General features: G+C 30.3%; 2 protein-coding genes across 3 annotated transcripts in view; both read right to left on the bottom strand.

Annotated features, from left to right (window-relative positions):
* Positions 1 to 16,059, bottom strand: part of LOC107439100 (uncharacterized) — a 29,214-nt gene extending 13,155 nt beyond the window's left edge. The window contains exons 1-3 of one of the 2 annotated variants that reach the window (XM_087149900.1): positions 15,044 to 16,050; positions 11,456 to 11,604; positions 10,090 to 10,321 (exon numbers count right to left, since the gene is read on the bottom strand). In XM_087149900.1, the coding sequence (XP_087006026.1) occupies positions 10,173 to 10,321; positions 11,456 to 11,604; positions 15,044 to 15,696 (951 nt within the window). In that variant the 5' untranslated portion in view covers positions 15,697 to 16,050 and the 3' untranslated portion in view covers positions 10,090 to 10,172. Of the gene's footprint in view, positions 1 to 10,089; positions 10,322 to 11,455; positions 11,605 to 15,043 lie in introns of those variants that run through there. The other variant, XM_087149901.1, reaches the window with a different exon arrangement.
* LOC139425539 (uncharacterized) lies at positions 1,328 to 5,977 on the bottom strand. The gene is made up of 3 exons (XM_071180658.2): positions 5,210 to 5,977; positions 3,643 to 3,791; positions 1,328 to 1,556 (listed from the first exon to the last, which is right to left on the bottom strand). Exons 1-3 carry the CDS (start codon positions 5,863 to 5,865, stop codon positions 1,411 to 1,413), a joined length of 951 nt encoding a protein of 316 aa, XP_071036759.2. The 5' UTR covers positions 5,866 to 5,977; the 3' UTR covers positions 1,328 to 1,410.
* Positions 16,060 to 17,402: the final 1,343 nt, after the last annotated feature.

The raw sequence follows: 17,402 nt of genomic DNA, 5'->3' as shown, positions 1-17,402 counted from the left end.
ACATATATTTTAAGGGAATAATTACAACGTTCGCAGAAAAAATTAAACTCCATGTATAAGTACAAGTTTATAAATATGAGTCATTTTGTAATCAATAATTTTTACTAAGTTTTACCCAATATACAGTGCTCCAAAAAATGGACCACCCTGAATAACTTTTGATCTAATAATCGAATTTTCACGTTCTAGGACTAATTTTTAACGGTTTAAAGGAGATGAACTCAAATAACATAATTAGTAAGTGCGGATGATATAATGAGTTACAAAATCAGGCACGAAAATGCAAGTTCTCTAATTGAACATATCTTTCTTGGGGTTTTTGATTTTCGCCCATGAATTTTTGAATTCAAATTTTTGACCATTAAAATATTGGGGGTAGCCCCAATCTGGAAAATATGATCCCAATAGTTTGGTCACGAGGACGCTCAAAAATTTTGACCCCTCAATGTAATTTTTTGCTTATTTCGCTATAATATCTTGAGTACTTTTTAGGTGAATTAAAAAGATTTTCCACACAATTATGAAATACATTTATTCTAAGATACTTCCATGTAAAAAATACTTTTTATTAAATATTTATTACTTTTTATAATTTTATATATTATTGGTAAAACTTTTTTTGAATAGTAAGATATACAATTTTTTGCATCATTTTAAAAAAACATAATTTTGCGTGAGAAAATACAACCTGAAGGTGACGTAGGGAGGAGTTCTCGATTTTGATTGGTAGTTGAAACGTGGTATTTGTTTACATTCGCAACTGCTCTTTCCATTAAAGCTAAAGCTTTCCGTAAGCTAAGCCTGTCAAATATCAATTCTCTTAAGTGACACATTCTCTATTATTTCACTAAGATTTAAATTCCTTCTCTATATATTTCTTACTTAACAGAAAGCCATGTAGGACATAACAAAACTAATTATGCATCGAAGCACACGAAATAAAAATATATCACGGTTACAGTAAAATATGTGAACAAATAATAAATGTAAGTTAAGTAAAAGACGTAAACGAGAAAGAAATGCATTTCAACAAATTTAATGTTTGATGCGGTGCTGTATTTAATTTACTTCACATTAATTAACATTCTTACTTGCATGGAGAAACTTAGCACAACTTGAACGCACCATTTTTCTTATAAATTATCAGCTGGCCCTGACGTCATTGGACACTAGTGTAGGTATTTTTGATCTTCCTCTTCTTGAAGTACCCAATTATAAAATAATAATATTTTAGTAATGACAGAATTACATAATTTCTAATGTGGTAAAATTTATTTGACTCTCTATTTTGACTATTATATTATTACAAATATACAAGATTCAGAAATAGTTGGAATGCTTTTATTGAGCTATTTGTACATTGTTCTAAAGGGATTTCAAGTGTATAATTTACTACTTGACCTTTTTTTTCTAGATACACCAAAGTTCTAACCTATTTAAAGATATTATATCTCTTCCGTTCAGTTCAATAGGCTCCACACACGTTCCAGTGGTAGAAAATGGAAATTTTTGATTGAGCAACCACTTCATCCTGCAATCACATCTCAACGGATTGCCTGCAGAATTAAAAATAAAAGCAACAATAAAGTAAAAGAAAACATTATCTTCTGTCTATAAACAATTGATTATACACTTTGAGGAGCTGTAAATAAATTGCCAAATAGTCATTGACCTCAGTGATGCTAAGTTATTTATAGAAATGGGTACTGTTTGTATAGTAGACAACAGGTGTAGTATTAAGTACTTCTTATGTACAATGTATCAAAAATAAAACGTACCACACTCAATAACTTTAAGTCTAATGATCAAATTTTCCCTTTCTAAGACTCTATCTCAATGGCTCAAAGAGGTGATCTCAAATATGCTAATTATTTAGTTCAGACAATATTTTAAGCAACAAAATCAGACACAAAAACGTACTTTTCTCTGAATAAAGATATCTTATTTTCGATGGATTCGGATTATTATTGTAATTAGATCGGCTGATTAATGTAATCATTGAGATATTGAGTTTTTTATAGCCATTAAAACAGATAAGTACCGAAAGAACAAAGTAGTAAGGTCTAGTCCCATCTCTGTTTTTGCCATGCATTACCTCTTTGGGAATATTTGCGCAAAGCTTAAATTTAACTTTCGCTTAGAAAATTTTTAACCGTAAGAAAGTTAATTTGTGAATGAATAATTAAAAAATAAAAACCAATCAATATCTTTTTCAACCAAACAATATTTTATTTTATAACCGTCTGTGAACCGTATTTAGGACTTACGACTACTAATGTTTAACTCCGTAGCCTTATAATTTTGAAACAATTCCAAAAGACTAGGGAACTCCTGGATCAAGTATTCGGAGAAATTTGACTTTGAGAAGGACTTTTTGATGGAACAAACCCGCATTTGCATTACATGGAGAGGACCACGAAAACCTCCCACGGTAAGCCAGACGGCAAAGGGACTGTAGCCCATGATCCATCTACCACTGAGTATATTTTGCATCAGCAGGGTGGTCGGTAAGAGGCGGGTGCAGAATTCGTATGGAACAGCCATTACTGTGATTCGAACCCAGTACACCTCATTGGAAGGCGAACGCTCTATCCCCTGAGCCACCACGGTGCAATCAAACAATATTTTGAAAAAGGAGGAAATCAATAATTTAGAGAACATTAAATCCGTGTCTCGCTTGGCTCCCTTATAACCTGGCTGTCCGGGTGACAGCCCACCCCTTCAAAGCCTGCAAGCAAGGATTTCACACGTGGATAACGATCCTAATTAACTGCTGAATCATAATGCATAAGTAAATGCCCCGATTCCGCAGCCAATTAGGTTAAACACCCACGCGTAACGTCACTTGCAGGTACCCAATTGATTACGTCAGGTAAACCTGGTCAAAATCAGCGTGAAGTGACGTCACCGAAATAATAGCTTATAAGTTTCCACGAAGCTATATTTTTTATAGCTGCACTTTTAAAGAGTGTCTCTATAAATTTATTTAACTTTATATCAACAGAAATTAAATTTTAAAAAGGAAAGTTACATAGTAAAGAGCAAAATTACTTGATTGTGGCAACTTCTATCAATGTTGATACAGTGGCGGTGCTCAGTAGCATCACTTTTAGATGCTGATTGATACTGAGTACAGTTGATCTCTGTTTTGATATGTCGAATTTTTGCTTAATTGAATAATGTAAAGTCACTGGCTAGGGAAGATAATCATAAAAAATATAGATATTATTTTAATTAGGGGGTCGTATGACATTCAGTTTTGCGCATTATTCGCGTGATGTTAACTAATACCGATTTATTAATTATCTACTTTTTTACTCCGAATGACGAACAAGTATTCAGTAAGTCACGAGATGAGCTTGCATTCTAAAATATTGTGTGAAACTTTAAACCAGAAAAATTTTGCAAATATTCAAAAAAAAAAATTTTTTTTTACTTTAATGACAGTGCACACAGAAACTGAATAGTAGTTGTTTTATATAAATGAAAAAAATGACGTTAATGTTAACCATACATATTTTTATTTTTTATTACAGTAAAAGTTAAATATGTAATTCTTACAATGCATTTAACAGTATTGGTTTTGAAAAAAAGAATTTTGTGTCTAGTGTTTTGTGAGAAAGGAAACAAAAATGTTTTTACCTGATAACGAAAGTGAAATAACTTGTTTCCAGACAGGAGCATATAGAGTCTCGTCAAGTATATGGAAGTTATTTTCACTCAAATTAATCTTTTCCAACTTTGGCATGTTTGTGAAAAAGTCCTTTGGGAGAGAAGAGATTTGATTGGAACTAAAAACACGAAAACAAATTAATTTTTAATTTTCAAAGTAAGAAAAATTTTTTTAAGAAAATTTACTTGGTGTAAAAACCCTCGCACCTAAGGCTAGTGAATCCTGCAACTTCTTACCATTTACTAAGAAGAGAATAAAAAGCTACTTCAAGGTAGAAATTTTTTTGGTGGATGTTTGGGCTTCGACCATTTTTGAAATTAACTTTATAGTGCGATGATTAATTGAAATAAGTATAAAAGCCACACAAATAAATTATGAAGGAAATCCATGAAAAAATTAGACAGATATCGATAATTGACTTTTTTTTTACTACAGAGCTATTACAAAAAATTTTATTACTAGATACCTACTACAACAATTTTTTTACTAGAGAGCTGCCACAATAATTTTTCTACTAGAGAGCTACTACAACAATGTTTTTACTAGAGAGATACTACAAAATTTTTTACTAGAGAGCTACGGCAACAATTTTTTACTTAAGAGCTAATGCACCATTTTTTTTTTACTAGAGATCAACTACAAAATTTTTTTTAACTAGAGAGCTACTAAGAAAGAAAATTTAAAAATGTAAATAATTGCAAGTCTCCGTCATGAAAATCTTTGCAAATTCTGAATTATTTGTCTTATTGACATGTTTTAGTCTCTTTCATTTCAAAGTAACGAAACGCGCGTTTTGGGGTGACTTTTCGCCCTTTACTAAGTGGAGGGTACTTAACAGTTTGTCTCTGGGTAGAATTTTTAATTTATTTATTACTATTAATTTTGAGATTCTTGTACTTCGACGATATACACCATTTTTACCATACACTTCTTTCTTTTATTTTGCAATACAAGGAAAATGAATAGGAACTGGACATTTTATGAAACTTACATTATTTTTTTTAAATAATAATAGTACATGCACCTAAAACATAACATTTAATTAAAAATGCAACAAGATTTAAGACGAATTCAATCATACTTGTTATTCGTATATCTGTATACAATGTCATTAAAAGAAAATGGTCTAAAATCGTTTCTTATTGCTGTTAATTTGATTAATTATTAATCAATTTAATTAAGTATATCTTTATTTAATTAATTATTAATAAATTAAATTATTAAATAATTTGATTACCAATTAATTGAATTAATTATTAATTCAATTAATCGTTGATTCCATAAATTATTACATTTTATATATTATTAATTAATTTAATAAATTATTAATTAATTTAATAAATTATTAATTAATTTAATAAATTATTAATTAATTTAATAAATTATTAATTAATTTAATAAATTATTAATTAATTAAATTAATTCAATTAATTATTGTGTGATTCAATTCATTTTTAATTAATTAAATTCATTATGAATTAATTCAAGTAATTTCAAATTAATACAACAAATTTTTAATCAATAAAAATGTATTACCTTAAATTAATCATATAAAGTTTCTTTGCTGGATTCGGAAGCATGCCTCTCTTCATCTCTGAAATCTTGTTTTCTTGTAAATCTACTTTCCAAAGTTGAGCAAATGATGCGAATGCCTGATCACTAATGTACGAAATTCTGTTGCTTCCTAGGTATAAAAATTCCACATAGGAAGCACAACTCACGTCACTATCAATATACTCCAATCCAATGTTATTTAATTGAATATGGAACACTCTTTTCAAATTTCTCAACTGACACCAATCTAAGTCCTTAAAAAGAAAGGAATCACGTATTTCGATAACTCTTAAATCTTTCTCTAATCCATCAAAAGCTGTGTCCGTATCACTAAGAGAGGAAAGAGTAGTACTCTTTATTATTATCGTATCTATCTTAAAATCTTGGAACAAATCATGAGGAATGTACGAAAAGTCAGAATCCGATATAGTCACCGTTTCAGATCCTGTGAGCGAGTTACCTTCATTAGACTTATAAAAAGCTTTTCTTAGATTATCGGGATTATCAATTCCTGAGCATTCTATTTCGTAACCGTATAATGTGTTGATGGTTCTTGCGCAGAATGAGGCTGCTTGTTTCATTTGAATGCATTGCACGGAGAAACATAAAATTAAAATAACACTGTTGAAAACAGACATGACTGACTTTAAACTTGAATGTCTATGCGATAAACTGAAACCTAGACATATGGTCCATTTTATCTCAATTTTAAGAACAGATAATAAGATACAACAGATAATCTGACTACCGGATTGAAAGTGAAGTATATAATAATCGAGTAAGCAATAAAATATCTTCAAGCAAAATAATAAAGAAATTTGGAACTATTTCTTGCGATTTTACTCATGTATTTAACATTAAATAATATAAAAACTTGTGGCACCCTTTCGAAATTTAAATCGCCTCCCGGAACCTCTGTCATTAAATATTCGTCTTTGGAAAGATATTCAATGTATGCATATAATGTATGATAAAGTGATGAAAATTGAAATTATTTCATCTCGTGTTCAAAAGTCGCTCAATTATTTTTATTTTAATGAATGAGAGAGTATAATTAATAATATCAAATATTATTATTTGTAATAATAACAAGATTTAGTTAGTTATAATAATATAAGATAAAATAAAGGTGAAATTACCATTCCCACTCTAAGATATTTTATGATCTGTGCTATACAGCAGACCCAATTCTGAGTTTGCGACTATCAATGTTCAACTCCGTAGCTTTGTAATTTTAAACCCGATACAGAAGACAAAGGAACTTACACACCTCATTGAACACTCTATCCCCTGAGCCATCGAGCATTCTTTTCAGAAGGCCAGTTTTAGGGCCGGGAAAGCCTAGTTGGTAAGACGTTGACAGGCTCGTGTTTGTGAGATCGTGAGTTTGAATCCCACTGGTCGAACTATCTCCGTGTATTCAATGGTGACTGGTGCGCGTTAAATCTGTCGGAGTCACTAAGTCTTCCAAGTTCCCTTAAAGGAAAGGGCTCTCCTGGATCAAGCATTGGGAGAAATTTGCCTTCGTGAAGGACTTTTTGAAGAAACTCACCCGCATTTCTGTTGCATGGAGTGCAAAACCACGAAAATGTCTTACGATTAACCTCACGTCCAAGGGACTCCAACTTATGATCCATCTATCACTCTGGATATTTAGTGTCAGCACGGTGGACGGTGAAACCAAGTTCGGAATTCGTATCAACCAGCCATCGATGGTATTCGAACCCAGTTCACCTCATTGGAAGGCGAACGCTCTATCATAGCTTCTATAAAATATTTTATTGTATTTTTTTAACCGTCGTTGAACAGCCGACCGAATTTTCAGTTTACAACTACCAATGTTTAACTCCATATCCTTGTAATTTTGAGCCCAACTCAGAAGACAAGAGACATCCTGGATCAAGTATTGAGAGAAATTTGCCTTCGTAGGGAACTTTTGAAAGGAACTAACTTGTATTTGCGTTACATAGATTAGAAAACCTTAAAATCTCCTACGATTAGCCAAACGGCAAGGGGGCTCTGCCATTGTTTTGGGTGTTTATCTTTAAATTTCATACTGATTTTCTGCGCAAAAATTGCAGGAAAGTTTGTAAAATAATGCAATAGGAGTAGTATGAAATAAAAAAAATAACGATTGACTATTATTCGTTTGATAACCATTATCTGTTAAACTTGTAGTTTAATGGACCGCTGCCAAGCAATTAAAGCGTTGAAATAGGATAAAAGATAGGCTAAAATGATAATTTTTATTCACATAATAAAAAATAAGTTGTTGCTTTTTTTCCAAAATTCGTATTTATTCGAAAACTAGTGTTATATTAAGGACTTTTTCAGAAAATTCTTGATCTATGTTTTCTTTTAAATACTGACCGATTATTGCAAAAAGGTTAATTTCTTTCTGGATCTTTAATTTATATGCTTGTTCTTGAGTTCATGTCAAAAGTAATAATACGGGAACAATGAAAAAGAGATTAAATTTTACCAGATAAAACATTTTAACATATGCGGTGAAATTTTTATAAATAACTATAATTTTCTCTTAATTGTTATAAAGGCATAAGTTTGTTTACACATACCGTTAATGAGTACATTTGCTTCACTTTAAATTCTTCTCATTGTCTCACGCACTTTATTTTCCTCACTTTATTTGTTTTATTTTTTATTTATTTATTTTTTTTTTTTTTTTGATTACGCGAATTGCTTTTCAAAATTAGATAGTTGTGTATTTTGATAAGATTAAAAAGCTTGCAAAATGTGCTTACATAAATTTATAATAATTATACATTTTTTTAACAGAATGATGTTTGCTTTTTTAAAAAAAGAAAAAAAACTTTAAAAAAATGATCAATGTGCATACATCAAATAATATACGACTGGAATTTTTCTATCATAAACAATCTGTCTTAGCCTGTTGCCCCATAACATATTTCTTTTCAGCTTCCATACTTAATCCAGACCTGCCAACTTTTAATCCCTTCCATTATCATTTTTCCCAGTGGTATTAAAATGGAATTAAAACTTCAATTTTAAGAAAACAAATGCGTTGTATTTGAAAAAAATTAAGTTGACAACCATGATAGTAACGCATATTAATATATAAGCTTAATTTTTGTAAGAATAGTGGTCATCAAAATCATTTAAAAATTAAATTTATAAAAAAAAATAGTATATATTTACTACCACTTTAAATATGAAAATAAAATCTCCCGCAAAATGCGGGAGAGTTGGCAGGTATGCTTAATCCAATCAATTTTCGTGAAAATTATGTTGCCTTAGGTTATTAACGCTAAATTTTTAAATTAATATTAAGAAAAGATTTAATATTAAGATAAGATATCAAGGTAGAACGAATTTTGAAGTAAAAGCAGACAATAATTTGCTTCAGGAAGTTCATAAATCAATTTAACTTAATAAATATCAAGGGTGAACTCTATAGTTAATTATATTGTCAATTTTAACAATATATTATTAGAAATTAACTTAAAATTCACTGCGCTCCTTAGTGAATTCGCAGAGTTTAATTTGAATCTGATTTCTTCTGATGTCTTCTATAATTTAGCATTGAAAATTGCTTTGCACCTTGTCTTATTAAAAGAAAAATACTGGATACTTGCACTTTAAGAAGAAGATCACATATACCCACATACATGACCTTTGCCGTCAGCTGATCGTTTGTAATGGCGTGTTTAAGTTGATCTAAGTTTCTTCGCATAAGCTAAAATGTTTATTGAATTAAAGTTAAATAAATACAATGCCATATCGCGCATCGAGTGAAGTCTAATTCTTTCTCGTCTGCGACTTTTACTTACTCAACTTAGATTTATTATGTGTTTATGTATTTTACTGCAACCGCGATTGATATATTTTTGTTTTGTGTACCTGGCAACCTCGATGCATAGTTATTTTCTTTTTGTTCTATGTGGCGGTCTTTGTATTAAGTAAGAAATATAAAGTGAAAGAATTTAAATACTTCTGCAAGAATATGGTATGTGTCACTAATGAGATTTGACACTTGACGGGCTTGGCTTACTCGAAATAGAATGAAGTTGCTAACGTAAACAAATACCACGTTTCAACAGCCAAGCAGGATCGAGGTACCCACACTACGTCACTTGTAGGTATACCATTCACCATCAGTCTCTCCTAGTTTCAAAGTAGAAGGACATGCTGTTTTCCCACTTGTAGCTTCCTTAGTTTAGTGCCTACGGACATTTCGCTGAGCATTATTTGGTGTTTATTTAGTGCAATTTGAAACTTCAGTCATTTTAATTCTTATACTTCAGGTTTATATTTAATTTTTGATGCTTTTGTGTTTATTATTTCAAAGAGCCTATTGTTTACATTTACGTTGGATCTTAGTGAATAGCATTGTAATCGCACTTTTTCAGATATGTAAAGCGACAAAATAATTTTTCACTTCCCTAATATAATTATCGCTGTTTTTTCCCTGTATTCTAGCAGCTGAAAATAATTATTATTTTTCCTCTTTTACGAAACGTGAAGGAAAATGCTAATATTTAAACTCTTCATTTTTAGAACGTTACACATTTCGTTTATTTAAAAAAAAATTTGCGAGCTCTAAAAATATTAAATACTTCTTAGAAATAAATATCGTAATAAATGAAAGGGTCGGAAATCCACACCATTATGAAGTATGAAATCTTATGTTATACTACGGACAGCACAAAACATTAATAGTGATAGCTGACAGTCGTGTTAATTAGCCGTAAATAATATCTGATTGGTTTTTGTTGCTAACGCTTTTCGTGTTAAAATGTCAACGGGTTGATGGCAGTGCACAAATGTGTTATGAAAAATATATAGATTCCACATTTTCTCGGTAATGTCAGTGAAAAGCAAAATAAAAGAATATCTATCAACCTTTTATTCTCTTGGAAAATATAATTAGATTCAAAAAAGATACTTTGAATTTAGAGCCATTTTTTCAGAAGCACAAAAGTTCTAAGTGCTCTAAAGATCCCAAATGTCTTCCCTTCAATTCAATTGGTTCCACGCATTTTCCGAAAAATTTGCCCTCCGGAAAACGATGAAGGAGTATCCACTTTATTCTACAATCGCATCTCAATGGATTACCTGTGGAATTTAAAGTAAAGAAACAATATAATTCAAGGAAATATCAATCTCAAATAAAACAACAGAATACAACAATAAAAAACGACATTGAGAAAGAATTATGCATTAAAACAAAGTTTTTATTTCTTAATTCTAATCATTAATACATTCAAACCGTGATTTAAGCCACTCTGTTACGCGGAGTTTAAATGCTTTTAATTAGATTGAGTTTAAATAATAAATTTTGTAATTTTAATTTTTTAATTATATGTTCTTGTTGCTTATTTTTCAAAATTTTTTTTTGCATTATTATTATATTAAGAAAAATTCATACAAGATTATTTTTCAAAACAAAATCAAAATATTTTAAATTTTCATATTATAGAAGAATTAATAAATGCCAGATCAGTGTACATAGTTTATTTTATTAAATAAATAAATAAAGATTAAATCATCAAAATTTAGGGGGGAAGCTAGTCAAAGGGATGCAAGTTATGAAATATCGACGGAAAACCATACAAATTTATTTTCAAGAACATAACTCTTTCATGAAACAGTAAATTATGGTTGCCAATTCTAGTCAGTCAACGCAATGCTACCTCGTGTATTCTTATTGAAGAAGCATACTTTACCTCTTTGTTATTTGAGGAATAGTGGTAGCTATAATAGCTAAACGTTTGGAAGCAAATAGTTAAATATTTCTAGTAGTTAAAACATTTTTGTACTATTTGATATTTTTAGTCTAACATGAAGTTAATAATTACCATTTTAGTGCTTACATAGTTCCTTTTACTTTTATTGAAAGATAATCTTGTTGGTGCAATGCCAAATATAAATCATTCAGCACTTTATGCAAAATGAGAGTAAATATTTTAATATAATATTTAAAAAAGAAACAAATATAGTACCTTCCATATTAGATATAAGTTCGTCCAGAGGGGGGTAAACAGTTTCTTGTCAAGAGCTTGAAGACCATTTGTATCCAAATTAAGATACTTTAATAATATTAGAAAAGAAAATACAGTACCTTCTATATTAAACAGATAATAGTTCTTTCAGAAGGGTGCAAACAGTGTCTGATCAAGAGTTTGGGAACCATTTTTATCCAAATTAAGATATTTAAATAATAATATTAAAAAGAGACAAATATTGTACCTTCTATAGTAAAGCTACCTATGTTCTTCCAGATGGGTGCAAACAGTGTCTGGTCAAGAGTTTGAAAACCATTTTTCTTTAAATTAAGAACTACCAGATTTGGCATGTTTGAGAAAAGATCAGAAGGGAGGGATGAAATTTTGTTGCTACTGAAATATAAAAACAATATTTAGTTTTAAAAGTAGTTCGCAATATTGCCGTGGTTAAATACTGTTATACAACCCACTTTTCATTGTTCACTGTATTAAAGGCAAGGCATCCGTAAAGAAAAATCCCGAAAGAAGAGGAAACTTAAAACATGAAAAGCCAGAAAATTTTACAAAATTTTGAACTATAATTTAATCGAAAATTCGAACTTACCAACTCAATAGATAGCAAAATTAAAAGGGAAGAAATGAATTCCAAAAAATTATCAAACAGCAGCTTTCGCCATAGCAACGCATGTAATCACGACGCATGCGCACTGCTTACTATTGCTCTTGAACACAACTGAAAAGTGTGATGACGTCCAAACAAGGTGCCCACGCCATCAAACCCAAAACAACACACACACAAAATCCTCCTTCGAAAGCATTTTTTTTTTTTTTTTTGGCATTTGAATTGCAGAAAAATAACTCGATCTATTTCGGTCGCTTCGGAAATTAGTAATGAATTTATGTTGCTATAGTTTTAATCAGCGAAATGGCTACTGTTGCATTTTTCCGAAATTTCGATTTTTTTTTTTTTCATGTGTTTAAAAGCCAAAAAAAATCAATTTTATTGTCTTTTTTTTCGAATGGCCTCAATTTTGTGAAAAAATGCCTTTCTAAAAGATATATTTTTTATTTTACCCATAACAACCCTCATACATAATCGTTGATTTTTTGGTCTCATCTGTTAAAGATTATACAGTATGGATCTGAGCCTATCCATCAATGCTCGTCTGGCTCTGACATCTTCGTCATCATTTTAATATTTTATTTACAATTTTTCCGGGTTAAAAAAAATTTTAAATTATGTTTAAAAAGTGATGAAATAAAACTATTAAATCATTATCTAACTTATCCTTTCATTTTACGGGGAACAAATTGCTCAAGATGAAGCTTAAATCGAATCTCTAAACCAGAAAACGACATTAAAAAGTGTTAGAAAAAGTACATGCATTCTTGTCTACTAATACTTATTGCATCTAACCTATTGGAGTATTGTAAAGATAGCTCAAAAATTGCCGAAACACGACTATTCAAATGTAAATATTCTAGTATACGAAGCTTGGCCAAAGAATGCCTGAGGAGGCCTTTCCATTTCTCTTCTAACTTTCACTAAGGGTTCGGCCCGAACATGGATGAAATATAGAGCACCTCCAAAACCAGTTCCACTGTCTCCTCTGCATTTTTGGTGAGGGTATTTGTACTTCCTGGGGTGTTAAGTAACATGAAACTAATCGACTAACCACTGTCACGAAAGGGGGATTTCGACGACAATCGTCTCTTGAAGAATGAACTTGGGGTGGAAGTTGCCTTCTTCCCTTACTCAAAGGTAGAAAGTGCCTTATGTTTCAAAGGCAATATTACAAAAAGTAATAAAGATTTAAAAAAATTGACCTACATTTTCGTAGATAGGAAAGATTGAAAAAAATTATTAGTATTTTTTTTTAATTGATCACTCCGATTCTTAAACAAGAAAAATCGATTCAAAGTATGACAAGCCCGCCTTAGACTTTACATGTTAAAAGCAGAATTGAGGAGTCTGCTTGGTTCAACACTTTTCTCCCGGCAACCACTTTGGGGGAAGCGACTTTCTGATCATTTGAGCTCGCCCCGTGTTCTTTGTTCGCCAAGATACGAAGAGTCGTTAAACACACGCTTAATGGTAAGAGATTAAGAGCTGTACAATGTAGAGTATAATTTTTTGTCGGGAGGTAAGATAGGAGAAAAATTGGCGGAAAAAAGTACCAAGGCTGGAAGAAAGTAAGCTGTCAGGACTTCTGATGTGGTTTTCCCAACTAAATTGAATGTGAAAAGGCCCGAAACGGTTAAACAAATAGTTAAAAAGGCTTTTCATAGCTCTTTCTCCAAGGAAAATAAAAATAAATAGCCACAATTTAGGAGCTTTATACTTGATGCAAAGCTATAATCTTAAACTTTGTATGCCATTTTGCTGAAAGGAATTATCCGGGCTTTAAAACGGGCAAATAACTAGTCCAGATAATGCAGAAATGTAGTCAATTTTTAAATATTAAAATATTAGACAACAAGCACACTTCATTTTCTCTAAATTTTTCTCGATATTGACGTTTCGTGCCATTTTCAGAATAAACATAGAGGGTGCTAGCTAAAGATAGGTTAAACATAAAATAACAGTTATGAGTAACTTTTACTAACTCATATCAATGATGAAAATAACTTATTATTCATTAAAAAGCATCATTTTATACTACTACATATCCCTTAAAAAAAGCCTAAATTTTATGTGTAAAATGTACAATTTTGTACTTGTGCATACACATGTGACATAGATATATAAGCGCATAAAAGATTGCTTATTATGCTTTTTAATACTGAGTCTAATGAGAACAAACACGCGGTAATAGGTAATTTACGCAAAAAAAAATTTAATTTACGCAATCGGAATATAAAAACTTCATTTTCAGGCAATTTTAATGCTGAATCGAATATCAACAAAGACAAGAAATTTAGAAGGTAAAATTATTTTGCAGAAAAATACAACTTCATACTTGTTCCCATTTGCACATTTTGCAAGTTATCTATGCAGACAATTTATGTATTAGTGAACAGAAAGAGACCAATCACATTAGTCAGTGAAACATACCGTTCAATAATACAATAGATGAATCTGTGTATAAAAAAACTGTTTTTGGACTTATTTTGAATAAACAAACCATTACAATTTCTCAATTATTTACTCCATAGAATTGGATTTTGTCGCATTCAATTGTCTTCAATTTCATGTTTTGACTCAGCCAATATATATCAATTTCAGATGCATCAATAAATAAAAGTCGAAACTAGTATATTTGTATAGACAAAAATCCTTGCAACTTCTGAGCTATGAATCCTATTTACTCGTGTTCGATTTCATTAGATTTAGCTTACAATAATATATAAACAATAATACCTCCCTTAGAGAGAAATGTCATATGAGTAAATTAATACAGGTACAAAATTGTACTTTTTGTATAGAAAACGCTTATAACTTTTAAATTAACTCGATCATCTCGGGGATGAGTTCTTTCGATTCAGTCCAAACACCGACTTAAAAAATTTTGCTCCATTTGGATAAAAACGATTATGAATTTTTCTCCCATCATTCCTTTGTCAAAAGCTGACACGCATAGTCACGAAGCTTTTCACCACTTACTATGAGGAGCATACTTAACAGTTTGCAACAAGTTAAAACTTTTTATGAGGTGGACGTTCTAAATTCTATTTTAATAGTACTATTATGATCCGTAAAAAGTGAAAAAAACGAAAATACATTTGATAATAAGCTATATATGATACATTGCTGTAATGTATAATGACTATTAGACTAATTTATGCATTACTTAAGTTTATTTACTTGTATAAGTATACAAAAATGACTTACTTCAAATCAATCCTTGAGAGTAAGTTCGGAAACATGCTTCTCTTCAACTTCGATATATTGTTGTCCCTTAATTGTAAATTTTCAAGATTAACAAATTTGGAAAATCCTTGATCACTTATGTATGAAATGTTGTTGTATTCTAAAAATAACTGCTTTAAATTAAACGAATGGGGAAAATTCGCATCAATATCAATGTATTTTAAACCAATATCTATCATCACAATTTCTTGTAGATGCGTCATGTTTCGTAGTTTGTACCAATCGAAATTCCCAAACAAGACACAATACCACATTTCAAACCTCCGGACTCCTTTTTCTGCCCCAACGAAGGCCATGTCTGTATCACTCAGAGACATTAAAGTAGTGTTTCTTATCTCTATCAATTTTATATTGTCATGACCTTTCAACAAATCATGAGGAATGTACGAAAAGTGAGACATTGTTATTTGAAACTCTTCGACATCCTCAGTTTTAGAAGAAAACCAACTTTTTAATATTTTGTGATAATTTTTTTTTAGATTGTCAGGATTATCTATTCCAGAACATTTCACTGTATATCTGTTAAGATTTCTGCTGGTTGGAGAATCGTTTTGCAGTTGGTAACATTCCGAAAGGAAACACAAGGCTGAAACGACCGCGTAAAAAACGAGCATGTCAGATTCGTATCTTGAAAAGTTAGTAGAATTTTAAATGTAGATATAAATCGCCGTTTTTATCTGTTTCGTGGGAACACTTAAAAGCAGGTTTTAGAATGAAATTGTTTCTTATCGTAAAAGATTATTGTCACTTCGTCTGTTATCTATTTTTCTTCTTCCTTTTGTCAAAAGTAACGTTTCTTACTTTACCCTTATTGCAAATGTAAATAGTAAATAACGCACCTGTATATACGTATCTGAATACCTTATATCTTACCTCTAAACTCTTCTAGAGATTAAAAAAAGACACGTCTCTTGACAGAATTCTAATTAAAAAATAAGAAATGAAGCTTTGATATCTAATAGGGAGATAAGGGAAATAAAATAGGAGATCTTACTAATTGGGAATTGAAATGAAATTTATATGTAGAGTTTCAGTGTCAATAGTGTATTGCTTGGGCAGATTGCATCAGCCGTTAGCATATGATACTGAGAATAATTTCATCAGCTACTTCCTCGTTGAAAGGCGCCAGCGGATCCAGGCGGAAAACTCCCGAATTAATTCTTAACTTTTTCCATAGAACAATCGAATTTCACATTCACTTTCGATTCGGCGATACTGCAAGAAGGTAGCTCTCACCAATGATGTTACTGTTAAACTCATTTCCTTTTTTTTCAATTAAATGTTAAGTTTGATTATTAAATTATCGTCGTTTATATATATATATATATATATATATATATATATATATATATATATATATATATATATATATATATATATATATATATATATATATATATATATATATATATATATTATACAACAAAGACAAAAAGGAAATATTTTAATTAATTATTTTAAATTAAAATATTTTTAAAAAAATAATTATTTAAAAAAAAAGCTGGAGTGCATAAAATTCAGGTTGTTTAACTGCATTAAGTGAAAACAGTCACTAATTTTTTCCTTACAGTTTAAATACCGACTGTCATTTGTATATTTGACTGAAATAACAATTACTGTAATTAAATAAATTGTAATTTAACAATTTTTTTCTGAGAAACTTAAATCCGTGAAATTTTATGTAAAAAAGTTTTTAAAGAAAATGAATAAATGCAAAACAAAGAAAAAGGAGAAAAATCCCTGAAATATTGGAGTTTCATTCCTCAAAGAATTGTAAAAGAATTCCTAGTTAGAAATGTACAGAAAGAAGCACGGCACAGAAACAGAGTTTAAAAGGATACACAAGAATATGGAAAATGGTAATAAAAAATAAAACAATTTATTTATTATTTCAAAAATTTCATTAGCTTAATTCATAAACATCATGTTAATTTCATTAGCATGATATTTCATAATTCCACTCTCGAATAAGACACCATACATCTTTTCACCTCGGATATTTTGTTTCCAGTTAACCAAATGGTTTACGGATGAATAAATGATGCAAATGCCTCATCACTTAAGTACGAAAAATTTTTCTACTCAGATATAATGACATCAGATTATAAGCAGCATTCACATCCATTTCAATGCTCTCCAATCCAATATTTTTCGAGTAAAAATATGTTAATGCAATCAAATTTTGCTATTCATACTAGTCAAAATCCCTGAAGGAGAAAAAAATTAGTCATTCGAAAAACGTCATAACTTCGCAAGCCCTGTCCTTCAAACGCCCTGTCGCTATCACTAAGTTCTTCGTCTAATTTTTATTTCATTTTTT

The sequence above is a fragment of the Parasteatoda tepidariorum genome, chromosome 8 (assembly GCF_982258835.1).
Source record: "Parasteatoda tepidariorum strain Cologne lab strain chromosome 8, Ptep-v5.0, whole genome shotgun sequence".
Classification (NCBI taxonomy): domain Eukaryota; kingdom Metazoa; phylum Arthropoda; class Arachnida; order Araneae; family Theridiidae; genus Parasteatoda; species Parasteatoda tepidariorum.
The sequence above is the reverse complement of the archived record's forward strand: the minus strand, read 5'-3'. Positions and strand labels throughout refer to the sequence as shown.